This window comes from Schistocerca nitens, chromosome 2 (genome assembly GCF_023898315.1).
Source record: "Schistocerca nitens isolate TAMUIC-IGC-003100 chromosome 2, iqSchNite1.1, whole genome shotgun sequence".
In the NCBI taxonomy this organism is placed as follows: Eukaryota; Metazoa; Arthropoda; class Insecta; order Orthoptera; family Acrididae; genus Schistocerca; species Schistocerca nitens.
This window is the reverse complement of record NC_064615.1, coordinates 934,737,852-934,756,568: the sequence shown is the minus strand read 5'-3', so window position 1 is coordinate 934,756,568 and position 18,717 is coordinate 934,737,852. Positions and strand designations below refer to the sequence as shown.

General features: G+C 42.7%; 1 protein-coding gene across 3 annotated transcripts in view; it reads right to left on the bottom strand.

Moving 5' to 3' along the window:
- The window catches only part of LOC126237259 (serine/threonine-protein phosphatase 2B catalytic subunit 2-like), an 824,140-nt gene that overhangs the window by 207,139 nt on the left and 598,284 nt on the right, over window positions 1–18,717 (bottom strand). For all 3 annotated transcript variants that reach the window (XM_049947183.1, XM_049947182.1, XM_049947184.1), the window contains exon 4: window positions 4,181–4,292. In XM_049947183.1, coding sequence (XP_049803140.1) covers window positions 4,181–4,292 — 112 coding nt within the window. The remainder of the gene's footprint in view (window positions 1–4,180; window positions 4,293–18,717) is intronic.

Genomic DNA, 18,717 nt, shown 5'->3' with positions numbered 1-18,717 from the left:
CAAGTCGTCTCTTCAAATGAGCCCCAGTTCTGCATACAGTATCACGGTGGACGTATCCGTGTGTAGAGGCTCCAAGGAGAACGAACGTTACTAACTGGATTCGCCATTGTCATATGAGCGAGATGGTGAGGGATCTCACTGGATACACAACACCGCCACCCCTCGCTCGGGTAACCCTTACTGTCAAGGGCTATTCCGTATTCTTCAGGTCTCCGTGACGTTATCTTCCATTACGATAACGCAAGACCGCAATTTGACCGTGTTCTCCTGACCTACCTCGACACAGAGGCTGTTCGAATGTTGGACTGGTCAGCAGGCACTCCAGACACACCCCTGGAAAAGACATCTGGCCTTGGATTGCCGAGAGACGGGCCTGCCCCCACTCGCCAGACACTGCGACTGATGAACCCTGGCACAGAGCAGAAGCACCATGGAATGACGTACCCTTAGCTGTCGTCCAAGCTTAGTTCAGTCCATGTCCTGTTTGGTTAGATTCATTGTTGCTACCACAGTTGGTAGCGCTGTCTTATTATATTTTCTACTATGTATACTCCGAAATCATATAATAATGTAAATAACATATTCTCCCTGGTATACTAAATAAGCACAATATGTAAAATTTCGATGTTTGTAACCTTACTGGCATTGCAGTTTTGATGACCAGAGTTGTAATTATTGTTGAGTTCCGTTCTTTTCTCTGTTTTTCTACGGAATCACTTTTCTGGCAGCTACAATTATTCTTCACCTCGACATCAAGATTCCCTTGGCATTTGATCAGTCCAACCACGGAGGGTGACACCACGAAAACTTTATACAGGGTTTTTGGAAATTCCCATTACAGGCTTCTAGGACTTTTAGAGGGGAACGAGTACGTAATATTTTGAGTAGGAACCCATGTCCGTAAATGTACCGTTTCCGTTGTACGACAGTTTCAATTCGAAAGTTTCACTCACCCGCTTCTGCTTGAGAAACTGAATTAGGCGTGTTGCAGTAGAACGGTTAGGTAACAATTCGAAAGAGAACACAACGGAACATCCGCCTGGCGCAGTCACGTGATCCTGTCTACCCTATTGCATACCAGGACAAGCAGCTCTGGTACTTTTCTCTTTCCCGTAGCAGACGTGGAGGCGATACACATCTGGATTGTAAAACGTTGTTTCCAGACATGGGTTCTTACTCAAAATATTACCTACCCACTCTCCTCTACAAGTTCCAGAAGATTGTAACGGGAATTTCCGAACAGCCTGTATACTTTGCAAACTTGACATTATGATATGATTGGAAAGTAAACGAAAAATGGTGTCTACTCCTGGACAAAATAGGAACAAACGAAAATCATTTCATTGACACTACAGCTACTCACTGTACCAGTTACATTACACAATGAATTCTTAATCGATTTTTACCATGATGATTTAGATATTTAAGTGAATTAACGAATTTGCCGTTTTCTTTTATTCAGACAGTAGGACATACTACTGGATGGAGACAAATAAGTAAGCTGTAATAAGGTTCATGAATGTTAGAAACGGCATTCCTGCACAAAAAGGGTTTTTGTCAAGGATATGTCTAAACAAAATTTATCTTTATGTTTTGGAAGAATCAACATGCTGGAATTTCTGGTCGGGAGTGCACGGTTTTGAAAAGTTGCGCTATTGTTTAGAATATAATAATCAACCGGATAAAGAACTAATTAAATTGATATAATCATTGTAATCAATTCTGTATTTGGGAGAAAAGATTTCCACTACTGGGAATAATGCTCCCGCTTAATACAGCATTATTACCGGCTGCTGTGTGTTTTCTGTGCGCGCACTGGAAATTAAAGTACATATCAGTAAGTCCATTAATCTATCATTAGATTAACTGATAGTGACAGTTGTATTTATCGACGAATTACGTTACGTACCAACGGCCAAACGCTGCAATTCTATAGGAAGGTTTTACGCTTTAAAAGCAACGAAAGAACTGAATATTAGCACGTCGCGTGATTGTACATGGAGTCGACGAGCCCCATTTCTATAAATATGTGAACAACAGTAATGCCTGTCGATGTATCGCAGTGTACTTTGTTCAACGACCTTGCTTTAGATGTTACCTTTTCATGAGGCCTCTCTTCCTAGTCCAATTTTTACAAGTAATATGAAATTTATTTCGTCTTAGCGACTGTGATACATGTCTTATTTGGACCAGACGCCTTTCATTTTAAAGCAGTTTCACGAGTCACTGCAACAGCTATGAGTTTCCTTACTAATCTGTTTGGCAAGATCATTTTGTGTTCTCAAGTTTTAAATTACTTTTATAACTCACGTTTTATGGCTCATACATTACAGTAAAACCGCGGTAATCCGACCTCTGGATATCGGAACCTCCGTTTAATCCCAGGTGAATGACGGATGACTATAAGGTCTTTAAAAAATATCAAAAGAATATCACGGATAAAATCGGACAGGTGCTGGGCTGCAGAAGCTAGGGACAATATCAAGTCAGAAACACCGAAACAGTCCTGGGAAAACGAAAAAATAATGAAAGAAATAATGGCGCTATCAAAACAAAAAGAAAATGAACAATTGACAGACCTCATACGACAGCTTTCTGGATATAAAAATGAAGGTGACAATGAAGCGCAAATCTGGCTGAACCAAGACGATTAGTAGGAAATGACCGACTGTGCTCTTTTGGGAATAGTAAATAAAGGAATAAAAGATTCTAGTGATAAAGACGAGGCCGATATAGGTCATAGTAACAGAACACCTGAATTAGAATTAGCAACGTGCCACGTGGAGCAACAAAATGTGGGGACTCCAGCTGATGTTATGCTTCTATGAAGATGGCGGGAATACGCTGCTAAAAACAGACGTCTTTCTCAAAAACACGTAACTATTGATTTTTTCCGAAAATAAAATATGTACAGTAGTAACAGTTGTACAGTAGTTTATGTAATCCGTATATGTTTAATGCAAACGGTATTTTGTACTAGAGCATTATTTCTGAAACAAACTAAATAACATGCTAACTGGTGCAACACCTTTCTTTGCTGTAACGATCCTGTGGACATGAACTTCTGAATCTATTTTTAAATAAACGGTCTTTAAAACCGTCACTCTTATTGTTAACTGAGTCTTACCAAATAAGAGCTCTACTCACACCCAGTGGCTCGATTTAACGAGGATTTACCGTATTTCCATGAGTTCTTATAAACACATGCGTTTGATTCTTAACACTGCACTGATACACCTCATTTTATGTTTGCGGTTAGGTTATGTTTTCACAAATTTACGTTCACCTCATATTTTGTTTTGATCATGCGGAATACGATCGCCTTTTCTTTTCGTATTTCTTGATGCAATAATTTACCAACGGCCGTATGTACTGTAGAAATTTATTGTATGAACTTCTTATGTGCTACCAGAATTGATGCCATCTTCAAGCCCCACACGTCATAGTCGTAAAACCGCTATACACGGAAGGAGCCATATAACTGGATCCGTGAATCAAACCGTTATGCCGTTATGCAACAGCTCTTGGTGGCCAGGCGACACAGACACACGACTATGACGTGTGGGATCTGAAGATGGCATCAATGTAATGCCGAAACTGGTAGTAAATAAGAAGTTCATAAAATATACTTCTACAATACATACGGTTGTTGGCAAATTATTTCATCAAGAAATACATGCCAGCTGTTGTCCCACGGTCCATAATGGATCAACGAAGATTTTCTTTTTGTGGCGGTGGCAGTGTCTACTATTCCTCTGTGTATTTCTATGTGTCGAACTCTGGTATGTACACAACAGCTGTATTGATTTTAAGGTGCTGCTAGGCTGTTCTACAGACTTCTCACGCTTAAGAATTATGGAGAGCAGAGAGAGAGAGAGAGAGAGAGAGAGAGAGAGAGAGAGAGAGAGAGCATAGCACCTTCAAAGCTGAATATTTATCTTTTTTCTCTGCACAAGGTGAAGAACATGGAATACACAAAACTGGTCGCCACCGTAACAGACATGTTAACTTTCACTGCAAAATTGACATTCTCCTGAGAAGCCCTTGTAGACAGACACATTATGCGGCCACAATCAGAGAAACGTACAGACAGGATTTACAAAGAATAAAATTAAAGCAAATAATATAAATCAAGTGATAAACTACAAGGATCTACATAGCAAAATTATAGGATACTTACATTCTTGTTTAAATGTGAAGTATTCTGTAAGATGCCTACATTCGTGATTCCCACGCAATAGGAATAATGTGGCTGGGTAACACAGTTTCAGCGCCCAGAGGTACAAAACACACTGCAAACAAAAGAAAAAACAGACATCACACACCTGTTAAACTGAACAAATAAAGGCAATAAAAGCTTACAAAAACACTGAAAACACACACACACACACCACTCACGAAAACTTCTCTGCTCTAGGACTACATGAAAAGCAATCACTCAGAATACGAAAGACAGACAGACTAACAGAAGCAAGCCATGTTAAGCTATATCCATGCCCTTAATGAATGGCAGCACCTTAAAAAAAGTAAGGCTTACAAACCATATTATTCTTTTAAGCAAATCGTCCCACATAAACTGTATTAGGTGGGTAATTCTCGGTGCAGTATTCTTTCCAGAATTCGAGAACTACATTTATCAGGCTTTCGTACTTACCTGTCATACTGATGTAGGAAGTGGGTATATCAATTTCAATAGTTCTCGTCCTACTTACTGATTTACAAGGGGACCGCACCTACTCGTCATCACACATGTCGTCCAAATTCACGGTATATGGACATAAATGAAGGTTACGAAAGTGGGAGCTCCCTATTGCCGATAATTTTGAATAGCACTTTTAGCGAGGGCCGGGCGACAAAGCAGCCACTTACGTTAGCGTAGTTTCCAGACAGTTATTGACAGAGCGGAAACACTTCAGACCAGTAAATCAAGGGTCGTGAGGTCGAATCCGTATGTGGAAACATTTATGTATTTCCAATTTTTGCGATACTTATACCGCAAATAAACCGAAATAACGATCTATATATTGTATTATTAATATATTCATTAAAAGCAGGAAAAGCAAAGACAAGGAAAATTGGAATTGCAAATGCATTTCGAGGACGATATTGTAAGGTGTATACGAGAGCTTCGTACGTAAAATTGAATTCTTTTATTGTTTTACAATTGAATTACACGTGCTGAGGTGATATTCATCGTAAAAACAGGAAACCTATTGTTTGCGTGCAGCTGCCGAGGGCTGCTCAAAGATCAAAATTAAACTACGTAACATAATACGAAGTTCCGTACGTTTTAATTACAATCTCTTCTTGGAAAGTTAATTGCAAAGTCCTCATAGACACTGTAAGTACAAAACTTTCTTGGAATTTTTTTCAATCATAAATCTTATTTTGCTTTTCCTTTCCATGCCTTTTATGAAGATATTAATAAATAAAATACACTGAGCAATATTTCGGCTTATTTTCAGTGTAAGTAACGTAAAAAAAATTAAAATAAAAAGTAAACGCATAGGGGAATCAACGCCACGACCTTCAGATTACCGTTATACAAACTATTCCCCGAGCCAAAAGCTCTCCGGAAACTACGCTAACATAAATGGCTCACGCCTCATCCGAACTGCGCCGAAAGTGCAATTTTTCCAAACGCTTGGCCACGTGGAGCGCCAACGTTCGTTTTTCTTTTTTATTTCTATCCAAGCCCCCCGTATGCCATGTATTTGAACGAAATCTGGGTGGAAATGACAGAAAACTGTAACTGCCTATACAATACAGGCTTACAACGATCACTGAAAAGGGCGTCCAAATGACGAAAATGCCCACAAAAATATAGTGGTGTGTTAAACGTAAGGACGAAACTAACTTTCGCATGATTTGTCACTGTCCAGTAACACAGCTCGATGAAACCTGGACCATACAATGGAAGAAATGCTACAGTACAGTACAGAAGGTAACTGAAAGAAATGAGCAATGAGACGGACAGAAACGACACTTTTATTCAAAGACGATAATTACACTGAAGTCGCCGCGATTTATGGTGATCCTCTGAACATTACAAAAGGCGAGGCGTGGTTCCTAATAGGGTGTGTGCTCGCATGCTCTGCAACGATCTCCCAAGCTGGTCACAAGGTTGGTAAGGAGTTGTTGTGGCAAGGCACTCCATTCCTCCATCGGCGCGGTTGAAGCTGCAAGACAGTCGTTGGTGCATGTGGACGTATGCAATACGTCTAGCCCCCGCATCCCAACTGTGTTCGATGGGATTTAAGTGGGGGGAACGGGCGGGCCAATCGATTCACCGAATATCCTTTCATTCCAAAAGATCCTCCACCTGCGCTGTTCGAAACGGTCATTCTCGCTCTTCCATAAAAATGAAGTCAGGGCTGGACGTTCCCCTGAGAAGAATCGCATGTGGAAGGAATACTGTGTCGCAATTACGTTGGCCGATGAGTGTACCGTATTCACGTATCTGGAGGTTTATACGCCCATGCAAAATTATGCCTCCTCATACCATTATTACTGGCCCACCAAAATGATTATTTCCCCGCGTGGATTACGTGTTCTCTCCTCTCGCCAGATGAGGCTCCGTCCAGAACCACTACTCAGACAATGTGCTCTCATCCGAGAAGAGCACGCCATCCCACTCTTCGTTGGTGCAGTCCCTATGCTCTTGCATCACCGCCAACGTTGCTGCCGACGCGCGGTTGTCAACGAAACATAACCTACTCGTTTCCGTGCCACTGTAGAGCGTGAGATTCCGTGCATCCTGATAAAAGTGGTTGTAGCAGCACTTGTTTGACGTGAGTTCCTTCTTTATTGCTGCACAACGTAGCGGTCAAGCTGTAGTTGAAGGCGGTAGACCACCTTCTCTCCTTCGGACAGCAATGCTTGTAGCTCGGAACGCTCCCCATACACGTGACACAATGCTGTAAGCAATACCAAACTCCTGCGTTTCATTAGTCACAATTCGTCCTCCTTCCAGTTTCCTGATGACTGTACTCCGTGTGAAGTCATGCAAATGTCGTCTCCGGGCCATGTTGTTATGAAGAACACCACCACTGTGCGCCGTAACTGCTCGCTGACTGACACACACTGGGCCGGCCGGGGTGGCCGAGCGGTTCTAGGCGCTACAGTCTGGAACCGCGCGACCACTACGGTCGCAGGTTCGAATCCTGCCTCGGGCTTGGATGTTTGTGATGTCCTTAGGTTAGTTAGGTTTAAGTAGTTCTAAGTTCTAGAGGACTGATGACCTCAGAAGTAAAGTCCCATAGTGCTCAGAGCCATTTGAACGATTTTAACATACACTGGCTTCTCCCGTTCCCTGAATTGGCGCGTGTTGCGGGGCCAGCCGCATTTGGCGCTGTAGTCACGCTGACTTCAAGGCAGGTGACGTCCATCTTTCCGTGCACGACTGGGACAGCTCTGGCAACAATCTTTCGTTTCCACAGAGTAATTAATATGTTAGTTACTTTATCTATCTCGTCCTTAAGTTTTCACAACAGTGTCTTATACAGAACGAGCTTTACATCAGGCACGTCGGATTAAGCTTCTACTAAAATCTCATCTTCTTAACACGAAAATCCAACAAATACTATTCTATCTCAACTAAAATTAGGTACATTACGGCCCGTCATCACGGCAGAATTTGAATTTCTAACACTGGGTAGCTACCAACGTTCCCACTAAACATACGGCAGCTTATATTTGCCGAAGTACAAATCCTGATGGCCTACATTTTTATAAGAGGACATGCTTACAGGAAAAGTGACGAGTATTTTATTAATTTTTATCTGCTTTTACCATTTATACACTAATTAGTGACAGTGAATACTTTTATAAATATATTCTGTGAATGAGCTTTCTTTCGTATAGGTTTTTCCAAAGAAGAAGAAAGGTACCTTCAAAACTCGTTTAATTAGAGCTCTTCCAGTGCGTTAGGCTGAGCCTACATTTTAGGTTTCAAATATGCACCTTCAATCGAATTAATTACAGACTCGAAAAGACGGACGAATTGAAAATTTATAAAATAAAAACAACGAAAAATTAATTGCTGAAGAAGATGTCCGAAGTTATTAACATTTTATGGCGAAACTTAAAAGATTTTTATACCATGTCATATTTTATTTACTTAGAAGCCTTTTACCTGGGGCTTTGCTCTGCATACAACACGTATACACCTCCTCACCACTGTCAGGGTGCACCTATTTCACTCTACTCTCTCTGTCCCTCCATCTTCTCGAACTTCGATATCTCTCTCTCTCTGACCATATCCTCCTGTCCCCCTTCCTTTGTCTGTCCCCTTCTACACCCTTCTTCTCTCTGCCCATCTCATCTTCTGACTTTCTTCTGTCTATCTCCTCTTCTTTACCCTCAATATCCATCCTACTCCTCCTCCTCCTGCCCTTCTGTCCATCAAATCCTCTTCTCCCTCTCTCTCCATCAACTCCTCCTCCCACACTTTGCTATCCCGTCCTAGCACCTCTTCTCTCTGTCCATCCCCTCCTACCACATCTCCCTGTTCTACCACCTCTCCTCCACCTCTTCCCTGTCTCTGCTTAACCTCCTCTTCCTGCCCCCTATCTCTTACATCTTCTCCTGCTCACCTCTCTGTCCCTACTCTCCTCACCTCTCTCTGCCCATCTCCCCCACCCCTCTCTCCCTATTCATCTCTTCCTGCCCCACTTCTCCTTCTGTCTCCTCTTCCACCCATCTCTACCTTCGCCCAGCTGTGTCATTCCACAGACGGGGCCTCCACAAATGTTTTTGTCAAATATAATGCACAGGTCTATTCCTTATCTCCTCTCTTACCATCTCCTCCTCATCTGCTGTATTACCAACTCCTCTTCTCAACCTCCTCCTCCTCCTCCTCCTCCTCCTCCCCACCACCTCCTTGCCCTCTCTGTCCATCTCATCTTCTCCCCGTCTCTGCCCATCAAACTCTCCCCCCCCCTCTTTCAACAACTCCTCCTCTCTTCTTCTTCCCTTTGCCTATCCATCCACTCCTGCATCCCCTCTATCTGCCCATCCCCTCCTGCACCACTCACTCCCAATCTAGCCCTGCTCTTGTCCCTTCTCTCCTCTATCGACCTCTGCCTTCTCTCAGCTGTGCCCATTGCAAAACAGGTTGATAAAGCAGGTCTATACTATTGCGACATCAGGCCTGTCACTCAGCATACACGTTTGAGCTTGAAAACAGTTCTTTTGGCCCCTATATATAGGCTGCCATGCAGAGCAGGTCGTTAAGGCACGCCGATACGATTTCCACACAACATAGTTGGTGTTCTGGGCAGCTTATATAGCAGGGGCTGAGAAAACATGTTTTTGCCCATATCTCTACTGCTACGTAGCTAGAAGTTTATAAATCCCATGTGCTGATATTTATGAAGCTACATATACTATTAAATTGCAGGGTGATTGCAAATAGCTTTAGCCTATATGTGTTCTGATGGTACCATCACTCCGTGACAGCTATATCGATATAGCATTAATGTGACGACTTCTTCTGAATGCTTTCCAGTTCCTGTAGGTCGAGTGTCCACTTGTGCCTCAACGAACTCAAAACATCTTCTTTACTGAAGGACTGTAACAATCACATATGGACATTATAAAATAAATTCGAGATAAATCGTACTGGTTGTGTTTGCTGGTGCAAGTGTGGAAAACGGAAGTGTCAAACAATGGCTACCAGATAAAACGACGTTTTTCTTATGTTCTATTGATCAGCAATGCGTTTTAAGTACACTGAGCTGGAAGTCAGAATTTGTACATACTAAATTTATTAGAGCTTTAGAAGTTCTTAATATCTGTGAATTGGATCGGCGATCTGGAGCTGCCACAGTTCCAGTTACTGTGGAGTGTTATCCTAATTTATGGAAACAAACACTGGTAGTATTATGATGCTCATTTTTACTTTCGATTATTCACAGTAGTATCTTAAAACCAGGTAAACCCAACAATAACCTTCAACGTACTGTCCTTTGACCCTTCTGAGTATGATGTACGAATTACGTGAGCTGCTACTGTCTAGCAGAAAATGTATGGCGACACTAGGGAAGGTTTCTGCAAAACAGGCTGTATTTCGACCAAACTGAAGCTTACACAGAAGCTGGCTTCCAGAAGTAACTACAGACCTCTGCTGTATTTACTGATCTGCCTGCTGTTTGTGATACTGTCTGGAGGCAGGGTGTTGTCTATTAGTTGCTCTGTGTAATACCCCGCACAGGAATAGCACAACTCCTGAAAACACACTTAACTGACGGGTCATTTGAGGCAATCATAGACAATGCCGCTAGTGACCAGATGACCCTTGACTATGGCCTACCTTTAGACTCAGTCCTACCTCCGCTACTATTTTCAGCTTATATACAGACATGCGTGATACACTAACCTGAAGGTTTGGCGGTGCTAATGACTGGGTGATAGCAACACAGCACAAAAATATCGACGTCACAGGAGATATAATAAAAAAGATCAAAGTATAATGTGCAAACACTTTCGTAAATGGCAACTTTAACTGAACCTTAAAAAAAGTGAATCCACACGCTTTCATCTGAGTAATATCTTAGCCAACCATGAACTGGACTTGACTTCAGGGCAATAGCCTGGCCCGTAACAAATACCCACTTGGAGTTATACTTGACGGAACGCTGTCATTTAAACTGTATCTAACAAAGACTGCGGCTAAGCTGGTGTCACGAAACAATATTCTGAAAAAGTTATATGGTGGATCATTAGTTTCTGCAAGTTCTATCTTACTATTATCTGCCCTTGGTTTTGTCTGCTCAGCGGCAGAATACTGCGGCCCTTTCTGGATAAGCAGGAGCCGCACAAAGCTAGTAAATGCGCAACTAAATCAAACAATGCGGATTTTAGTGGCATGATTAAGTCTGCTCTAGCATTCTTCCTACCTGCGCTGAGCTGCATTTTCCCACCTAACCTGAGATAAATCAATATCGTTCTGAGCGAATATAACGAAATCTGAAACAATCAACAGCTGCCAATTGATGGGAATATACCTGCTATCTGAAAGAACAGACTCCGTTCCAGAAAACCCCCACTCCGTACAGCTAGCAATCTGGTGGACTATAACTTCAATCTCCACGAAGCTTGGGTGCAAGAATGGTACAACACTACAGCACAGTTCCAAAGCTTTCTCCGAGTAAGCAACAAACAATGGAAACTTAAATATATTAAAAATGATAGTCCGTTTTAGATGGTAATTAAAATGAAAAATAAATGAAACTTTAGAAACCGAGCACAAGGATGCATTGGACAACAACAGGGAAGGGAATCGGCCCATTCTTTTCAAAGGAACATCTCAGTATTCGTTGTAGTTATTTGTGGAGAACCTGGTCTAAGTGGCGGGTCGCAGATTTCAATCCTGTAACGTGAAAATGCAGATCTAGCTTTATTTGGCAAGTACAGCACCTAGCTCTGTTCAAAAACAATGAAGCAGGAATCTATTCCACTGAAAAACTGCATGAAATCTGAACTGCTACTGTAACTCAGTTACGATAATATAGTTGACATGTCCACATTCAAATCCGTAGGAGACTTCGTCGAGTATCTGTCATTAGGCTGTGCAGCCAATAAATAGACATTATATTTACATTAAATTTAACTAAGACAGAAGCACGCTATACTCAGGCAAAAGACAACACGGCAATTATTATTCTGGAATTGGACCCCGGTCTAGACTCGTTAATGTAGCACTACTGCAGTGGATGAAGCTCTGGGCTACACGTCCTGAACTGACGACAAAGGCGTGGCCACCCAGAAGCCATCTCATTTTTTTAACGGCCGCTCTCAAACCGCTACTATATTTGGAACAGAATAACAATCTGACAAAGCTAATTGTTTACAGATCAGCTCCCACAGCAACAAAAAAATGTGTGTGAAATCTTATGGGACTTAACTCCTAAGTTCATTAGTCCCTAAGCTTACACACTACTTAACCTAAATTATCCTAAGGACAAACACACACACACACACCCATGCCCGCCGGGACCAGCCGCACAGTCCACGACTGCAGCGCCTGACACCGCTCGGCTAATCCCGCACGGCCCATAGCAACGGCCCATAGCAACAACCAGAGCACTAGCCTGGGCAGAAGTTCTGTCCTGCGCAGATTTCTCATATTGCTCTTCTACCTCAGCTGCCGGCTACCAGTCACCTGTGGTCTGTAACGTAATTGTTGCGGTTTGATATTACATGCCGTGTTTCTAGGAGCAGTACATTTCCTTTTTGGAATGTGTGAAGCTAATTGTGAAATTGCTTTGATAAGGGTTCAGACTATTACGATCCGGCAAAGCTAAGTGAATACTGCAGATTAACGGGGAACCTATGAGCGCGCTCAGTACGGTGACAAACAGCTGCTGCTATTGGAGCCATATTGCGCTTGTGCGGAACGGCGAATCGACGACGTCGCCCCCACCCCCCTATTCCCTTCCCTTCCCTTCCCTTCCCCTCTGTAGTGTCAATCACCTTGTCGATCCTACACTGGAAGGATCGAATTTACCCTTACACTCCTTTGCTGCAGCGCGGCGGCATCGCTGACCGTGCTGCCACGTCGTTCTAGAAGGGAGGGATTGGCACCTGGAGATCTTTTGGCACGAAGCAGTGAATGGGCCGAGCCTGAGAAAGGCTGTTGGGCAGGTTCCGGGAGTTCGTGCTCCGCGCATTGCGCGTAAAAATGTTAATTAGTTTTATGATATTGTGGAATACGTATTGTTAGTAGAATCGGAGCCTGCTTACAGGGGAGATGCCGAGTGCATGCGTTTCTCACGATCGCGTATAAAAGTGGCAAGTTGTACTGGTCGTCGAATCCGTGTTAACACACGATTAGAATGCGTATGTGTGTGACGGCTTTGAAGCTCATAATTATATTTGATATACAGTACAAAAGGCGATCGTACAGCAATGAACTAGCAATGAACTGTCAATGATAACTCATACAAGTGCGTGATAAATCAGTCACTGCAATTCTTCTGTGGATACTATTTGAACCAGTAGGGATGTACTACTTGAATTCAAGGTACAATAAAATAACCGTATCGCACAAAAGTAATCACATATTGAAACTTATTCGTTATTAATAGAGTAGTTTGGGAGGAACAGAATCAAAGAACATTGTGGGAAAATGGTTAAAATGGCTCCGAGCACAAAGGGGCTTAACATCTGAGGTCATGAGTCCCCTAGAACTTAGAACTACTTAAACCTAACCAACCTATTGACATCACACATATCCATCCCCGCGGCAGGATTCGAATCTGCGACCGAAGCAGTCGCGCGGTTCCAGACTGAAGTGTCTAGAACCGCTAGGCCACATCGGCCGGACTGTGGGAGAATCGATAGAGCATGCAACGTAGGCTCATGGTCAGAACTTCAGTTATCGGCGCATTTACCTTCTACAACTGGCTCCTTATTAATGTCAGATGCCAAATTTTTTTGCAACGAGCTTCACTACAGCAAGTACTAGTCACCTATCAATTATCCATACACAGCAATAAAATAGGGGAGCGCCTTACACTCCGGAATGAAAAACTAAGACCATACAATAGTAATCAAATCAGAAGCATTATATTCGACAGAATATTAAGCGCTCAATACAATTAATTAAAAAATAACGCTAAATTTTTTCACGGGAGTTTCTTAGCGCAGAGAGTATGTGGATGGTGACATAGTCCCACCAGTAAAGTAACCGTTTTAAACAACAGTTTCGATACTTTCAACAAGCGACGGCCGAAATATTAAGGCCATATCGCGGTCAACCTTCCTAGACTTATCAAGAAAATTCTCTACCCTACCTTTTACTGAAAAATGAAGAACCAATGGCTGCTTGGAGCTGAAGAAAGAGCTTCGGAAAGCAGACGTTACGGAAGATACTGTGTACAATTATTGCCTAAATTTTAACGGATTATTACCGCTTTGTAGCAATCCAGAAACTAGACCCAATAAAACAAAGCCTGAAGATCGTAGAAAAACGAGAATAAAAAATGGTTCTGGGACGTGAATAAATCAAGATTATAATTAAATACATTCGCGTTCTCAACTGGGGACATATTAAATAATTTTTTTAAAAATTTAATTAGGTGTCTTGAATATAAGGCGATTGCAACAGAAAGAGAAAAGGTGTTTCCATACGATATAAGCTCGACTGAAGTAGATATTATCCTGCCAGTAATAGTCAGCCTACAGAGTAATTAACGCTTATACTCAAATCGAGATCGTGTTGCTTGGGGCTGTGTCGTTACGTCGGTGGCTCTCTTGGGAGGGACGGTGAGCTTTTAGCCATGGGCACCTCCCACCGGGGAAACGTTATGCTAGTTGGGCCACGGGAGACAGCCGACGTGCGAGCACGATATGCAGTAGGGCCACGGGGCCAGAGCGGCGGGACTGCACCCTGGGCACGGATCGTATGAACCAGCACAGCTCTGCAGCATGCTGTCCCGGTCGACGTAAGCGCAATCAGGGTCTGCCGTCTTGCGAGTAGCACGCCTTTTGTTAATTTGAAGGCCTGTTGCGAAGGGTGCTCAAGTAATATATAGTAAGCTCCCTCCGTACGTATGCACACAGCTGATCAGTCCAGCAAAGAGCTCAGCTCAATAAATTCGTTTATACAATGAACAGCCATTATCTGCTGACTACAAACACGTTCAGAGCTGTGCACCAATTTGATTTCTCTTACTCTATAATGACAGGAAATACCACATCAGTTTCCTGGCACACTAGCGGTGCTACTGTAATCAATTAACTGCGTGCCAAAACTATTAAAAACCACAATCACCTTTGAATGGATTAGCACTGGTATTCTTACGATTGTACAGATGTTTTTGTACGATCATTACGTAATCACTATTGCCACTACGACCGTTTTTTCATTTCTCCTAAAAAAAGCTGCGAACCCAGCTGATAATTTTAATATTTCCTGTTTTGCACTCGTGTGGAAATGTTCACATTGCAATGGAAAAATCCGAACTATACTGCCTCTCAAAAAAGGGAAGCGCCTGGAAATGCATGAGGAAACGAAAGGATACTTCTTGGGTTGACAAAGTATGTGGTGTTATTGGATTTCAAGATAGAGTGAAATTTACAACGAACTGACAAGTGCGAGCCCACTTTTCAGTATGACTTTGCACTTCCTCTAAGCTGGATGCAACCACCGATTCGATTGGGAAGGATATTACAAAGCCGTTGTATCCTCTTCTGAGGCAAGCTGACCCACAACAGTTGTAAATAGTCCTTGATATCTCAGATACTGGCGCTGAGTGTTTATGTCCGAGCTGGTCCAACACATGTTCTAACGGGGACACATCTGTGGCTCTTCCTAGATATGGGAGTACCTCAACATCAAGCAGACAGTTGATAGTGCCACGTGCCACGTGTGGGCGAGCACTCCCCAGTTTAACAGATGGCACCACGACACAGTCGCAACAGACGAAATAGGCTAGGGCGCAGGCAGTCCACGACGTACCCGCTGTACCGTCAGAGTTCATCTAACCAGTACCAGCTGTGACCTGATCACATACCGCATGCATCTCCACACCATCGGCCGCAGAACCGCGATTCAGCGCTGAACACAATCCGACGCTTTCATCAACAATCATGCTTCCCGATCACAGCACCACACCAAGCGGTGTTGTGGTGTTAACTTCAGGCTATGCCCCGGGAAGGTAATTTCCGACCAATGCTGTAGTATGACAAAGAATGTTGTAGGAAGTCCATTACTCGCTCTCAGATGGAAAGCGCAGACGTGAAGCGATTACAATATGCTTCTACATCTACAGATACACTCTGCAACCCACCGTCTAGTGTATGGCAGAGTGTACCATGTACCGATGTTAGTCATTTCCTTTCCTATTTCTCATGCGAATGGAACGAGGGGAAAACGACTATCGTCAGTTTTAATTTCAGTATCACGTGATTTCAAACGGAGTACACAGTGAATGAAATGGAGCACCTACTTCTTTCCCCAGGTTTCAAATGCAACCTAAAAACTTTTCACGGCTGCTGCGTCATCATATCCAAACTGTTCGTTACTCATTATGTGACTCCTCATATGTTAAGTGCAGCATACCCAGGGCATATTTCATTTTTTCTCCTTTATATTTTTTTCAGATATGTAAGTATTACGGACGGTAAAATGTTACACTATTTGGTAATTACTACGCCTCTACCTAACGCAAAATGAAAGTTGGGACGTGAAAACTCTACATCCATCTACGGCAAAGATGTAGATCAGTATTGCCAACGATACAAACCGTCATCCTTTCACTACAAAGCAAGAACAACACACTGAGTCCATACCACTATTATTTGATGTGCTGGAAGAGTCTTTGGTTATTTCTTACAACCTACTGTATTAGTAAAATCGTAGACATGCGACGACTACATCTTGGAGTACGCTTAGTCCAATTAACTGCATTTCAGAGAGGCCGTACTGTGGGCTAGTGGGAAGCGGGATGGTCCTTTCGAATAACGCGTTGGACATAAAATGTCTGTTGTGTATCGATGTTAGTGCCGATCATTTAAGATAATAGCACATGATAATAATACTGGTTCTGGAAGCTATTGCCACAGAATTACACATTTAAATCACTTTTAATCTCTAGGCGTCGGCAGTAACAATTTTTGCATGCTACGTGTCAGCTGGGGTCACAAGGAAAGCTAGAAGTTGAGCTACTGCCAGAGACGCCTACTGACAGGCCTTCTGGCAAACCTCGAAACCGAGTAGGACGCACCAACACCGACATTCAGTCCATTCTTCAGTCGTTCCTACAATGCGAGAAATGTGTGTTCTCCCAGCAAGACACTGCCTTTCAACTTCTCGCGTTAGTAACCTGCACCAGCAACGTGATCGCCATAGGTGTGTTCCATTGCGGATGGGTGCGATGACACCTGATACAGTTTATTACTGCTGCTACTGATGTTGACTAAGTGTTTAAGATCAAACAGATCAGTCTCCTATTCACACCACACCCCCTTCCAAGACAAAAGCAATGCATTCGATCTCTCTGCGCATGGAGTAAATTCTGTGTGCAAACATGTATCTGAGGCGGAACATGGGAACCAGCCCGATAGTCACGTAGTGGGACGTGGGAAACCGCCTAAAACCACATCCATGCTGGCCGGCACATGGACCCCTCGTCGTTAACCCGTCGGAAGGATTCGAACCGGGGCCGCATACCTCCCCTACCCAGAAGTTAGCCGTTTTTGTTACTGTTTTTGTGGAATTAAAAGAAAAAAAGAAAGAAGCTGTCGCGTAAAAACGCGCAGCTATTAGAAACGCCCCTTAATCAATAACTACATCGGACGGAGGAAGGAACATTATCACCACAGCTGGCATCCGAAACCTCAATCATCGTCTTACAAGTCCGACTGTAGGACTGAATTGCAGCGTAAGGCGATTACGACTTAACGCATTAACGCCGCCGCACAGTGGGCAACCTCGATTTAAAACCTGGGAAAATAGAGCGATGGATATAAAATCCTACAAAACTGTGATCTTCTTAGATTCTGTGGGTTGGTGGTTAGGAATCGGATGTAGGAATTACAAAATTCAAAATAGTGGATCCGATTCGGCGGATTAAAAATTATAAATTTCGCAGATTCGAGAAAAACTTCGAGGATAAAGCACTGTGAGGATGCTGATAAAGAATAAGAAGCTGAAATTGGCATACTGGAAAGTTTTATTCAATATTTTACATTTTTCAATCGAAATCATAGTCACATTCGTCGCTTCTGTCATTGCTTTCAGAAGGGTCGCTGTCGGATTGTCCACAAGGAGATGGTTCGAAAACCAAATCGTTTACCTCAGGTAGCATCTGTTTATGAACTTCAATTGTAATTTTCTGCACTCTTCAGATGAATTGATCCGAGTGTATCAGAAATCGACGGAACATGACATGCAGCGTTCTCCCACTGGAATATTTGAGTGTAAAATCTTCACGCTAACGCCGGGCATCCTTAATCAGAGATTCGTGCGCACCTTCAGGTAGCCGACCTTTCGACAACAAAGCATCTTCGATTGTGGCATATCCGTGCATCAAAATTATGTGGACTGATGTCGGAATCGGGCATTATAGTAGAATATTAGTCCGGTGGATATGACAGCCGACGTCCGAAAAATGCACAGTTTTTTCACAGTTCTTGATAAATAAGTTTTAGTTCTATACTGCTAGACTACTACTACGCTAGACTAGATTACTACTCTATACAACATTTGAATAGTTCTGCAGGATTTTTCCGAGTAAAATATTTTCGCGAAGAAAATAAATTACTCGGAAAAACTCCGAAAAAAAATATGAACACTATTTCTAATAGTTCCCCAAGAATTCTGCAGAAAATCCTAATGACACTTTCTCTGCACACAATAGTTTGAGATAACTGCAATAATGAGAGATGTGCCACACGACAGAAATATGACTGTCCACTAAAAACGTGCAAATATGAGCATGCAAACACATTTGAAATAGTTAACACTATCAACGTAATAGATGAGCCATTTACAAAAGTGGAGCCATGCAGAGGAAATACCGTATCGAGCCATTTCGAATAATGTCGGTAGTTCAGTTGTAAGTCGATATACGTCATTACATCGATTAAAAACGTCATTAACACCTTCTTGAGTGCTACCGATCTTATTTTACGCCAACAACTAGGAAGGATCACTTTCATATATTAAACAGGCCACAAAGACGACATCTTAAAAAATTTGGCGCTGTGCGA